Source organism: Pleurodeles waltl, chromosome 6 (genome assembly GCF_031143425.1).
Source record: "Pleurodeles waltl isolate 20211129_DDA chromosome 6, aPleWal1.hap1.20221129, whole genome shotgun sequence".
Classification (NCBI taxonomy): Eukaryota; Metazoa; Chordata; class Amphibia; order Caudata; family Salamandridae; genus Pleurodeles; species Pleurodeles waltl.
Window position 1 is genome coordinate 1,443,618,182 of NC_090445.1, and position 14,278 is coordinate 1,443,632,459.

General features: G+C 42.2%; 1 protein-coding gene across 3 annotated transcripts in view; it reads left to right on the forward strand.

The window, feature by feature from the left end:
- The first annotated feature begins 736 nt into the window (after positions 1-736).
- ERCC6 (ERCC excision repair 6, chromatin remodeling factor) overlaps positions 737-14,278 on the forward strand; it is a 208,535-nt gene continuing 194,993 nt past the window's right edge. The window contains exons 1-3 of one of the 3 annotated variants that reach the window (XM_069240869.1): positions 737-899; positions 5,537-5,977; positions 9,919-10,039. In XM_069240869.1, coding sequence (XP_069096970.1) covers positions 838-899; positions 5,537-5,977; positions 9,919-10,039 — 624 coding nt within the window. In that variant the 5' untranslated portion in view covers positions 737-837. Of the gene's footprint in view, positions 900-2,423; positions 2,545-5,536; positions 5,978-9,918; positions 10,040-14,278 lie in introns of those variants that run through there. The other 2 variants (XM_069240870.1, XM_069240871.1) reach the window with 2 other exon arrangements.

A 14,278-nucleotide genomic window follows, 5' to 3' on the forward strand; every position in this document is an offset into this window, starting at 1 on the left:
CCAAGTGGTTAAACAACAGGGCCATTTTTCTGACTGACGAGAAGTTGATGGCATCGATTGCTGTGAGATAATTCTCGAAAATTCTTAACCACTCAGTTGTAAAAAAGGCGGAGGCTGGACAACACCTTGTAATGACGTCATGAATACCAAGTACACAAACCGGATGTAGCAAACGTTATAGCATGTAAACACAAATACCAATAATTCCCTTGCAAAAGATTATGGACAAAGTTGCTCAATGACGAATGTCCACATGCGTTGTAACGTTGTCACAATGTACAAGAGAAGAAAACGGGAAACAAAAACACTAGAAGCAAAAATCTGGTAAAGTAATTTTCCTCCAAGTAGGTTGGTTACACGCTGGGGAAACAGCATGACGAGGAACTGTGTCGGCAGGATCACTGTTCACGTCGCAGGGTATCCCAATTGCGAACACATCTCATGCGCGCTGGCACACGCGCTAGAAAAGTATCTAGGCAACGCGTAAACAAGCGTACTCCTTGCACGTCCAGAGCATCCAGGCCACGCCCCCTTAATAAGTATCCTGGCAACGTGTCAATAAGATGCACTACTTGCACATAAAAGGTGTCCTGGCGGCGCACCTTTGGGGTATCCTAGCAACGTATCGTACCACTCGTGTGATGGCCAAGTATAATGCTCCCCTCGCACAACAGGCAACAAGGGAAAAGGTTCTTCTTCTTTCCCTGAAGGCTGGAACAAGTAACCAGCTCTGTGATTTTAAACAGCCAAGACAAGACGTCGAAGTTGGTGGGTCCCCGCAAATGGCTTTATCCGTCTGGCAAAGAAGAATGCACGCCCCACTCCTGCTACCATAAAATGTATGAAAGTGAACGCGTTCTCCAAAATGACAGAGCCTCAGATCAGGAGAAATTTTCCAAGTAAGTTTATTCCTGAAGTAGAGGACCCACTACAGCATCAGCAAGCATCCATACAAGACGAGAGTTCGCAGGCAACTGCCAGCAGGAGAAAGACTCTTGAACTTCGAATGTTTGCCGACGCTGTCATGGCACGTGAATGTGTTTCAAGAATCATAATAGTTATGTGATATAGTATAGTAATGTCAAACAGAACAGAGAATCCAATTAACAAACAGCATATTACAATGGCAAAGAGGTTATGTGCTGCAGATGGGCAAACAAAAGATAGAAGCAAGCAAATGGGAGTAACAACAAAAGCTAACCAATAGTAAACAACGAGCAGGCTGTAAGTCCTAGGGAGATATTGGTAAACCCACAATGAGGCATTGGTAAGCTTGATCTGAAAACAATTAACCTATTTTTTTTTTTTTTTTAGTAGTGTGCTACTTCCCATTAAAGGTTTAAGCATCTCGTCAGGGGTAGTATGCGCTGTATAAATGCAATTACAATACTATCTGCTGATATGAGGGAGGCATGAAGGTTCGTACAGTCTCACTAGTTACACATCTGCTGACAGATTTGTACAATCTTCCAGACACCTAGGATCAAATACACTCTCGTGTTGCATGGTAGCTCGCGAGCTGCCAGAGAGGGCCGTTACCAACTTGTTCAAGCCTCACCGTACCTGACAGGCCGGGACTGCAAGAAGAGCCAAAGCAATCACTTCAGGTCACGCTGGCAGCATGTTCTCCCCCATACTACCAGCCCCATGCCTGGGGTGAGCAGATGTCCAGGATTTGCCCTGAAAGTCCCGGCATCCCTACAAATGTATTTCAATAAATACATGTCCCAGTTTTTGAGGGTCAGGTAAACATGCAGTAGAGTTGAAGGTTCAGGTTTCTGTGGGCATATTTTTCATTTGCTTTCAGGTACTTATAATCTTGTTTTGCCCTTATAATAAAGGACTAGGTATTCTAAAATGCTAAGGAAACCGGAATTACAGTCCTCTCGCGTCCGTGATTAAAGCCACCATGTAGCCCTAATTCGATGACTGGGACCGTCCCGGTTTTCGGTTCTTATAATATGGTCACCCTACCCTCCTCCGACATGCATATGCACTACCCTCGTCCGCCCGGGGACACCATCTCTAGGGTGCAACCATCGCTCGCTGCACTCTGCGCCACCCTCGCATTCCTGTATCAAGAAAAGTCATACCTAGGCATGCCTGGGCAATATCGCCACGCAGGTCAAGCTGATTCCCCACACACAAGCCGTGACTAACTCAAATTAGACCATCCTTATGCCCACCCAACAAATATCAACCACCTCAAACTGCGTGTACAGTAGGTAAGAAAATGTTGGCAATGTGTATATATATATAATATCGCAGAGGCACGTGGGACCCCCGCAGCCAATGAGCGCATGGAAACTGTGTGCCGGGCAGTGTGATTTGATGAGTTGCTGACAATCCTCTAATAGCAGGTCTCGTTATACATCTCGAGTGTATCCATCTTGTCGCTGACTCACAGAATACGATCTGCTAGGGGATTGGATGCTTTGCGACCCGGAAGTACTGAAACTATACACAGACAGTATCCTGTAAGTCATTAACAACGGACAACGGGCATTAGCAGAGTTACAGACGGTTCATTTAAGTATCGGACAGGTAGTCACGTCTGCCTACTTTGATCGCGCTTTCCACTATGGGAAATGGTTAATGTCTTATTACTGTGATGAGGTTGATTTTTGTATATGCATGTGTTTCTTGTTACGTGATTGTGTAACATTGGTTATGTAAGAGTTTGATTATTGCTTTGGCTAGTTTTCAAGGTCTTTTGCCGCTGTCAGTTAGGTATGTATAGCTTTACAGTAGTGTGTTGTGGTATTCGTGTTCTCGTGGATGTTGCAGTAATTTTTGGTATTTGTCGATTTTTGTCTTTAGTTCAGTTTATTATTTCTGTCCTTGGCAATGGGGTGCTGTGGTAAGGCGTAATGTATTGTAATATTCATATCGCGCTTACTACCCCTTTGTGTGTCGTAACAGCGCTTGCCTACGTGGGTAGCACGATACTGTGTAGAGCATGTGTGTTTGGAAAGGTGTTTTTTATCCTGTTTGGGGGTGTTTACTTGTCGTGCGTGGTGACCGCATTGTGGAGTTCAATGCTTATCAGTAGGTGGGTGAAGAAGTCTGCAACATAAAGTGTGCGGTTTATAGTTTCTGGTAAGCTGGCGTGTTTTCTCAGCTCCCAGTGGTTTTTTTATGCTCACGGTCCATTAAGTTGTTTACACTAAAGTGGTGTCAGTTCTGAGATTTCTATTTAAGTTTGTGGCTTTGAGTAGGCACTGTTTGGAGGGAGAGGTATTCAGTAAATCTAGGATGCACTTTGTTAGAGTCATCCATTGTGTCAATATCGTTGTGAGATGTCAATAAGTGATCTTAGTACATAGTTGTTACCTACAGTAGTGGACTAAATTGGAGCCTTCCAGGGACCAGCAGTATGTGGCATATCTCAGCACCTTTAGTTTGCTTGTTATAATACGGGTGGGTGGTTTGTTGCTATGGACTGGTACAGTAGTGGGTGACAGATATGACCCATAGAGGTTCAATCTTAAGTGAGTGTAAGAGGGCCAAGCAGTATGGGGGAATTACAGTCTGCTTCACGACCGCAAAGTATTAGTGAGGGCCAGGTGGGTTACGTGTGAATTTAAAATACGATACCTAGGCTCAACACAGGTCGGCCCTTCGTAACTTACTTGGACATAAGGCATTGTTAGTGTGCTTTTCGTGCTGCTATATATCTGTGGACTGTAGCTTGTACTTGAAGTAGAGACTATTATCCTGGTCCTTTATCAGTGTTATGGAACTGTCGTTATCTTGGAAACAGCCATGTTTTTTCTTCTCTTCTGAACTGTAAATGTTCTTGGGATGCTTTGACTCGTGGATGGCAGTGAGTTGCCGTGCTTGGCAGCTTGTTCTGATGAAGCAGTGATTTTTATCAATTTGTTATAGTAGGGCGGTATAACAATCCATGGTACAAGCCTAAAGTACAATGACCTATTTTGTTGATATTACATTCATTAGGTCTTGCCTAGGCAGCACATGCGCTGCCTTTTCGAGGCATGCTGTATCTACTGTATGAGCTGACATCCCGCCCCTCATTCATTTGTTCGTGTTTTCTTTTTTAAAAAAAGCTTGCATTTTTTGTGTGGCTAATCTTAGTTTATTTTCCCTCCTTCTGGCCTTTGTTCACACCTACGGAGCAGCAAACTATTACTTGCGTTCTTGCGCTTTTGGCTATTTCAGTTGGTGTGTGGGCTGTTTTTTTAGTTGCTTTTCAGGCCTTGTTTTCTGAATGTTTCCTTCCAAGCTGCCCGTGTTTTTTTCTGAATGTTCCTTTTTTTTTAAATTAATTTTCCGTGCGCACGTTAGACTGCACTTTCTTTTTTTGTTTACAATCTAAAATTGAACTTGCTGAAATAAACGTAAGCACCAATGGTGAATTCAAGCTCCTCTCTGTTTAAGCATGGCGGCCGCGCACATTTCTTTTGTTTTTGCATGGTGCTGCTTGTTAAAATATGCACCAGTGGTGACTTCAAGCCTCTTTCTCCCTTTTTTCGGTCACATTAGAGAGAAAAGTGCCTTTGCACACACCCAGCTATGCCACAAAATTCAAAAGCTCACCATATAATCGAACTCCACTACATACCACTCCATAACACAAAATACCATTCTGCATAATTACACTCCATAACACACAATGTCACTCCACATAACTATTATCCACATAATTCCTCTGCATACCATTCCACATAATTCCACTACACAAATCCTCTCCACACCACACAAGTTCACGAATAACAATTCCAGTCCAGCCCACTTAATTCCACTACAGACCACATACATCAATTCCACTCATAACACATGCTTAAAAGACATTGACATTTACAACGCCACTAGCTCTAACTCTCGCTAAAGGGGACCCATTGGCTTTGCCAATGCTTGTTTTTGCTTTTTGTAGATACTGCTGTCCTTTTTCCCCGGAGGGTCTATGGGCAGTACAAAGTGCCTTGAACATTGCTTGTCTAGCTACAGGTAGTCAGTGAAGTGCTTGTAGGCCTGGTGTCATGTATTACCAAGAGTGGAAGTGAAGAAGGAGCCTTTTTGGGTTTGCCTTCGTATGTTATTAACAGCAGGTTAGTGTGGTTCCGATTTTGTGCCGCAGCAGTCATCTTTGCTTGCTTTCAGCTAATCAAATCATGGCTGTTTTAGCTTGCTCTAAAGTATGTAGTTGCCTGTGTTCTAGCCAGCTATAGATTCATTTATTAGCATCTAGTTTCATGTTTGTGTCGTCCTCTCTGCCTTTCTTTTCGGTGATTGTTTTGCTTGTTTAGCACGGTTGTGGGTCAGTAAATGTCTTCTTGTGTAGGTCCTCGTTTTGTTAGTCTGTATGTATGGGAGACAGTGTGGTTGTGACATTGGTGTGACTATGTGGATTTTTTATTTAATGGTTTTATATGTCTGTCTTGTGTGGCTGTAGGGTGATATGACAGATTGGGCCTTTACCATATGATTATGGTTTTCCGTGGTTGTGGCTATGGATTTGAGAATCTCCTACTTGTCTCTCACATTTATTACCACATTATTTCTCTTGGCGCAGGATGCCTGGAGAAGCATTGTCATATACAGATTCAGTGGAGGAACCACCCGGACCCAGTGCATCAAGCTGTGACCATGGAAGCTGGACCAGTGAGAAAGATTCACGAGAGACTAATGGAACGATGGCGGATTCTTCTGACCTTCCAAATGGGCCCATATATTTATTGGATGCTTCCAACGCTAGAACCTCTGCATGTACTGCAGCCCTTGAGGGTCCCCGGAAGGGACAGTCCTTGGTGCGCATTGACCGTCAGCAGATCCAGGCGGTAGAGCGTAGTGCCCAGGCCTCGGAGCTCGAGGGCTTGGGTGTGGATGTGTATGACCATGATGTCCTGGAACAAGGTGTGCTGCAGCAAGTGGATGAAGCTATCAATGAAGCCAGCAAAGCTGCAAAAGCTGCTGAGGCCAAGAAGGAGGCACAGACACTTCAAGAAGAGTTACGGTAAGACCAAGCCATATCTATACCTTTTAGGCACTCCAGAGGTTCATGGTTGGGTGCAGTATTTTGCGCTCTGTGTTTTAGGTTTTGTGGAGATTTCCCTTCTGGCTAGGCTGAGTTGTGTGGACGGTGTCATTAAGGCAATATTGCTGAAATAGCTGTCTAGCAGCAGCCAGACCCCCTACAAAAACGTCCACAACTTCATGTGCGTGCAGTGGCTAGTTGTTTCCTGAGCCGCAAATGCACAGAAAAGTTCTAAATGAATCTGTTAAATAAATTCATGATTTAATATTTGCTTGGAGAAGCTGCATTAAAGAAGTCAATGTGTTTTGATCTCCATGTGAGGCTTTGCCTCTATAAAGGATTGTTTCTGCTTCGCCCAGACTTTTTTTTTTTTTTTTTTGAACTTGTGAAAAACCACAGTTCACAACGCTGTTTGTGTTCCTAAGTAATTAAGAAATGTTATGGATACATAAGGGCAAAGCCTAACTGCTAATATTTGAAACTTGTAATAGGATTTGTTATAATTACCTAGCTTACATATCCTAGTTTTATTGATATTTATATGTTTTATATTGATGAATTAGTCTTGTGTTTTATAAAGGCCACATTCAGATCAAAGCTTAAAGAGCTTTTGTTGAAATGATGATTATAAAACAAGAAGCGATATTACAATGAAATATTTGATTAAAGAGTTAGTCTAAATAAAAAGTTGTTTAAACAGAAGCCAAAGAAATGCAGGGTATGGGAAGACTAGACCGAAAGAAGAAGGCTATTTTATAGTTTGGGCGTGAATAAGGAAAATGTTGAACAGTCGTAAGAGGAAACCAGTAAGGAATTGCTGGTTGGATCATGGGACGGAGTGTATGAAAAAAGACCAAACACTCAATTAAACATTATATGGAGGTAGAAAAAACAGCAATACTCTAAGCAAGACAAGTGCGAGAATCAACACTTCAGTGGTACAATAAGTGAAAACACTGTGGATCTTCAGAATAATGTGGAGTTGGTTCAGGAAGTAGCAAGGTACCGGGAGATTATGGTTTTAGAATAAAAGCAAAGAATCAAAAGTGGCATGCATGCTGCAGGGGCATGCAAAAGTAAAAAAAAAAAAAAGTAGGGCAAACAATTTAAACTAGGAGGAAGCAGTGTATGGTCTGAAGATTCAGAAAAGAACAGGATTTCTATTTGATAGTTTTGAGATGGATAAAGTGAATGGGATGTCATCAATGACCGGAAAACAGACAAAAATTTAAGAATGTCTGTCACCAGCATGAGGCTAGAGCAATACCCGTGAACATCTCATGGGACCTCTAACGCCTTAACGTATTTGAAACCCAGGTGGAAGGCGCATGCTGGATACCAAACTTGATAGTACAGGCAAAAGATCTGATTGAAACAACCATCCTGTATCCCCAGCTGAGGTGTAGTGCATCCAGCCATGTTTTCACTTCGGTCTGTTGTTACCTTGGTTTCAAATCCCAAGACGGATTTGTTAAAAATAAAAACAGAGCAAACCGCCCATGACAGATGCCACTTATTAGGAGGAACCAGGTTGCTATATGCTGCGGTGATCTAGGTCCCACAATAACCATAAATATGAAAGTAGGCTTTTGACGAGACCAGACATTCCTTTTCTCTGTCTGTAACAACCTTGTGCTGTCACCTCCATAACAGTGTGAGTTGGTGAGCCTGTAATGGACTTCTGTTATTAAGGGACTTGATTGCTTCTCTACTCATGCAACATAATGGCTCAGTATTCAGTACAATCATAAATCACAGTCTACTTTAGAGGAGCTGACACGACTTATTTCCAAAGAAGGGTAAATGAGTTAACTTAGGTAGTGAGTTCCACTCTGGAATCAACTTCTGGGGCATGGCCTGAATATCCGTGTTAATAAGAGTGCCTGTTTTCACAACCCTCCTATGCTCTTTTTGTTGCCAGGCTGCAGCAGCATCCTGTCTATTGGAGACGAGCCATATTTGAAAGTGCCCCGTGTGAATGCCTGTAGGTTCATTGTGATTTTTGGTTATCCAGTGAGACTATGCTCATAAAGAACTCGTTTCGGATTGCATCTTTCCTTGCCAAGGATCAAAGATCTACATGCATTGAAACTTTTCCTGAGATGAGTTTGAAGTTTCAAAACCTTAAATATTTTTATGTTTGTTTCGCACTGGATCTTACATGAAGAAATAGGAGTGTTTTACACTGAACAGTACGAAAATGTAGATAAAAGATTGCATGGAGTGTGGAAAAATCAGTCAACGTGGCTGATTCCACAAGAGGGGCCTGATTGTATCCGGGATAGTAAAGTTTTAAATTGTTGCAATGTTGCTGTGTTTCTGACAGATAGGGGTCCGTGTTCAAATTCTTAAATATTATTTTCCTTAATCTTAGAATTTTCACAGTAAAATACCTATATTGTTTCTAATTTCTTATTCTAATTTGCTTTGGAAATGCTTCAGTGGCTCGGAGTTTTCCTATTGTGATTGTTAATTTGATGTGGCAGTATGAAGGTTGAAGGAACTACTCCAATTTGAATGCAGTATATCAAATGTTAATTTCTATGGCCATGATACTGTTTCTTCTTCTTCAGTTACTTAAGTTCGATACATAAATGTATTCCTCCTTGTAATACTTTAAACCTCGAAAGACAAAAAATCCATTACAAAGGCCACCTACACACTAGCAAATAGTTTTGCTCCAGTTAACCCTAAATGGACTGCCCCGAAGGAATGCATGAATCAAACTGATCTTCCCGTAATTACGCTGGTCGTGTTTCTTTCTCTTTATTTTTTTGTGCCTGTGTTTGCCAATGAAACAGGAGCTTACAATATGCAGTTTGTCTTGTCCTGATCCAGAAAAATCACAGATCAGCCTCACCTGCTGGAAAGCCCAGGCTTCCTCTAAATGCAACATCTCGTACATTTTGAGTTTTTGGGCCTCGGCAATAAACTGCAGCTGGGGTTTATACAGCTTGGAGAGGTCGATATATAGTACTCTGATTGAACAGGTGATGTTGAAAAGGCAGAGACCAGATTAAACAATGGCATGGAATGTATCCTGTCATTAACAGTGGTTTACTTTTCTTCATACATTTGTATAATTGTACCTAGTTTGCCTGTACAAGGGTTTAGTAATGCGTAGTTGTGCAAGGCAAGAAGCAATGTATGGTTATAGAAAATGTACCATGACATGTTTGAGGATATTATACGTGACATCTCATTTCTTTCATGCATATTGGTTTTTTTGTAAGTGGGAATGAAGTGTACGACATACTGCAGAAGCTTGACGGGGCCATCTGTTGGATTCCTGTGACTTAGGAGCTTAGTCCATATGAAAAGTGAGCTCAGACTGCAATGTACAGCCTCGCATCCCGCTTCATGTAGTTAACAAATATGCAGACCAGAATCTATACCACAGGACTGTGTTAAAGCAGATCCATGTTTAGCGTATACATTCATGTGTAACTACAGTTTGTATCTGAAATTCTTCGTTTGAAGTGGGCTTCACACTCCTTCCATAATACTGTTTTCTCTTCCTCACTACAAAAGTTCACCTTCCATCCTCATTCTAAGTAAGACTTGGGTGTCCTCTGCATCAGAGTGCAATGGGCCCTTACTCTAAAATTTGACTTGGGGATTGGCTATGCAGCTATTACTTTGCTCATTATGCCATGTGACCGACCTGTTTCTAAATGTTATAGTCTGTGTTCTTACTTGAGGCGCAGAGTCTGGCAGCCTGTTTTGGAAACCGATATGCTGAAAGTCATGCTGTAGTTTAGTGTCTGGTTATTGCTAACTGTGTTTACCATGCTCTGCCTACAAATGTACTGGTGTTTCTGATATCACAGTACCAGAAGTAGTTAAATAAATAGAACTACATTCACAAAGGGGTTGTTGTACAATTTGTAGTATGACTTAACAACTGCTGTCTTTTTCAGGTCATGCACTACCTCTCTGATGCACATAAACAAAATAATTGATCAACTGACACCACAGGCAGCCGTCAGCAAGGAAATCCACAGAAAACTCGACTCCGTGAAGCGACAAAAGCACAATAAGGTGATTGGGGTGTGGGAGGCTTATCTTGAAATCTGTGTGGTCTCCCACCAGTCGGGAGGCCATATGAATACCCATCTTTTGTGTACCAAGATAGATAGATTAGTAATATTCTTGGCTTCCAGTTTTTGTACAGGGGTGTAAACCAATCATAATACCCACACGTCCAGCACCTGCATAATGGCGCTAATGGGCTTCTAGTATCTGTATAGTAGAATCCGAACATTAGACTTTCGTGGTCACACAGGAGTAAAGCTAGTACAACATTTATACTGTAAGAAGTGCAGTGGTATCTGACCTGAGACCATTGCAGCCTTTTATGTTGGCCAGATTTGTGCAATTTCAGATGTGTAAATAGAAACCTGTTCTTTGCTAATGACAAAGCCAACATTTTTTGTGTTGTGATATTAGTTTTTATTAGTTTTTAATTACTGCATATTTGTAGCATGGTGGACCATTTATACAATTTATGTGGTAAAATTCTCTTTGTTACCAGGTGTGACTTTAGAGGAGATAATGCTTCTTAGAACTATAGCAGATCACTGAGCAAGCGTTATGACATTTTGTGTATAGCTTGTCTAGTTGTAGGAGGTACAGTATCTGTGTACAAATTAATTGCTATGCCTTGGTGGTACTGTGATGCCCTGTCATTGCAGATACATTTTAGCAGTATCCTTTGTTTATTAAACTTTGTTACATCCAAACACACTGCCAGTGGGTAGCAGTATCACATATTTCTGACCTTTTTTGGGAAGGTGAGAACCGTCTCAACTAAGATTCAAAGTATTTCCTGTTTTTGTAGTTTGGCGTTCTTATGTCTATCATGCAGTTTCTGTCATGCTCTTCCAAATTCAGTATTAAGGATGTAACTACTTCTATTCATGGAGTATGGCTCTACAAACCGTAACTAAAAGCAAATGTTGGACCTTGCCCTTTTTACACGGTCATCCCCAAACTTTTTGCCTTCTTCCTGCTATTTTTCTGTCCTCTTTTTGTTGGCAATAGGACTTTGAGCACTTTATCACTGCTGACCAGGGCTAACGTGTATGTGCTGTCCCTTCTAAATTTGGTATGATCGGCTTACACCTAATTTTGGCACATTTAATTTACCTGTAAGTCCCTTGTACAATGGTATCCTTATACCCAGGGCCTGTAAATTAAATGATACTATTGGGCCTGCAGTGCAGCTTGCATCACCCACATAAGTAGTCTTTCAAACCTGCCTCAGGCCTTCTACCACAGGGCCGACATGCACAGTTTACTCCCAGAGGGACCTGGCATCTAAATTTACTTGCCAGGCCTGGAACTCCCATTTTACTACATATAAGTCACTCCCTAAGGTAGACCCTAGCTAGCCCTATGGACAGGGTGCTGGGTGGGTAAAAGGCAGGGCATGTGCCTGGTTGTGTGGCCTTTCCTGGTAGTGACAAATGGCCTCTTTGGTTTCTCACTACTGTGAGTGCTGCCTTTCTCATAGGTGGGTGCTGACTCAAGAGACTTCACAGCCACAGCCCAGGTGAGGGCATTGGAGGAGCAGATTCTTTGCTCGGAAAGACGGAGAGGTCTCGACAAGAGGAGGTGAGGGCTTACTCCACTCCCTCCCCCCTGTCCAGCGGGATTGCCTCTGGGCACAGGGGCCTTGGTTTTACCGGCCAGGAGGTAGTGCGGGGCTTCACACTGCAGAGCCAGGATGCTCCTCGTCAGTACTGTAGCTCTCCTAGTAAGGGAGCTGGGGAGTGGTCATTGTGGGGCGGACACCAACAGGGAACCCGAGAGGTCACCTCGCTAATGTGGAAAGGGGATGTGCCCCACCCCTAATCACCTATAAACAGTATGGCAGTAACCCAGACAGCAGCACCAGTTACTGCACTTGGCTTTATTTACCAAGGGAGGAGGCTCCACATGGAGAGGAGAGACCTCGATAATGGATGTAACTTGTGCAACAGGAGCTCTGGGAGCCCCTTATAAAAGAGGTTGTTGGTGATTTGTGCTGTAATTTCCCTTGCCCTACGGCAGTTGTCCCCCTACTATGCCTGTTGCATTCTTCAGGACCTAACTCCTAGGATATGTCGTACTTGTCGTGTTGAGAGTAACCAGCATAGTTTCAGGGCCTGGGCGCTCTGTGGTAGGAGGGGAATGTGGTTATACAACATTTGCCCGAAGGAAATGTTCTCCTGCAATGAACATTTATATTGGTGATAATGATGATTTGCCCTAAGGGGAATGTTTCTTTCTATGTGAAGTTTTTGGGGTCTGACATGTGCCTAATGGGAATGTTTAGTTCTATGTGCATCATGAGGATGTCCTGGCATTCCTGATAATGCGTTTACTATGATGTGCATTTTTAGTGGTAATGACAACATATCTGACAACTGCTTTGGTAGCAGGGTGTTTCTGACACGTCGTTCTTAGTCTAATTATGTTTTATGAAATACAGTGTTTTTTTAAATTTTTTTTATATATTGGGTGTTGTGTTTCCTTTGTGGTGCATTTATTGCGTCACATTTGCTGTGTGTGTTGTGCAATCTCTTTACACATTGCCTCTGGAATAAGTCTGCCTGCTCGTGCCAAGCTACCAGGGGTTATCTTGGGTGTGTAACTCCCTCGCCCTGACCGCCGTAAGTTTGTTGTGCCTGGCTTAGGTGCATGCCCTAGCCAAGCAGAAACCCCATTACTAACTGTAAAACAGCCGTAACAGCATCCAAAACGTTTTTATCTAATATTGTTTCTTGGCTGTCAGTTGTAAAAGTGTCATCACCAGTTGAAAATGCTGAGAGAAGTCAAGTCTCCAAAAAAATGGTCTCCTGCACTGCATCTGTAAATGCAGGTGCAATTGAGTCATCCTTCTACCAAAGAAACCATATTTTGAATCTCAAATTAAAGCCTATGTAACTTCTCCAAAGAGTTTTCTGGATGTATTAAGCTGATTTGCTATTTTGTATAATGCACAGATATTAAAATCATTGTTCTTGCATTTGGTTCTTGGGACAATATTGAAGGTTAAAGGATGAAAGGATAAGTTGTCAGACGTTTTCTAAAAGTGGCATTCTTCACTGCCATGATTAACCTGCATGCAGATGCCATCCTCAGGGTATAGTGTTCGATCACGAACACCAAAGTCATGCTCTCGACTACCATCTTACTGTTCTTCTTTTAGGTAAGAATTTTCTGCAGATTCCTAGGGAAAGGAAATAATTATTATCTAACATTTTTGCACTGGTAATCTGCTGCTCCATTCTCCAATACATTTTCAGTGAGACCCTTGGGGGGGGTTTCTGCAGGGCAAGAGCACTGTAAGAATGCACAAAACCTGGATTCAGGTGTAGGAAACCATGACTTAATTAAGCAGAGACTCCGCATTCTCCAGACCTCAGGAATGCGTTGTTCTGTCAAATGTCACTTGTTACATTGATGTATATATATACATGCAAACGTGGAATGTTATGGATTCTGTCAACACACCTCAAAGTAGCCTCACACATAAAATGCATATGTACAGGCAGTACTTTGAGATGAAGCAGACTGATTATGGCACAGTGTGTTTGTGTAATTCATTACCAGGCTTTAGTTTGACAGAGTAAAGTAGAACATCTGTCAAGTTTCAGAGAACGATCAGTTAATGCCCTCAACATGCGTGTTGCACATAACCTCTTCTGTTGTGCTTGATAATTCTCGTTCACAACCATGGTCTCAAACTGAGACTATCGTATCCCTCCCATTACCTAGGCTTGTAGCAAATGCACTCAGATTACTCAGGGTGAATGAGTCCCTTGGATTACCAGAGAGTTATACTTTCCGCCCTTTGCACTTTTTTCTAGATCACAGGGTGGAAAATGTGCATGACTCCATCCAGAGCACACTGTAGACCTTAAAAACATGAATACTTTGTTTTTAAATTGTTAAACAGATTATGGCTAGAGTGGCAGCTAGTATGCATATAACAAAGCTATTCCAAACATATAAGCTGAGGCGTTGCAAGTTCTGCTTTATATTTCAGAGTTCCCAACCTGGTTCGCTGCAGGAACATTATACAGTTACGTGTTTGCTTCACTTAGCTGGAAGTTATTAGTGTACCTTTCTGAAATGAACTGCTCAGCAGGGAGTAGCTAGTGTGTTCCTCACAAAATCCTCACACGCTATCAAATACACTTACACTGTTGAAGAAGAGCTTTTATTGACAGACCTGCACAGAGAAGCATGCATTGTTGCAGTGTGGACTGACCTTTGGTATGCAAATGATTT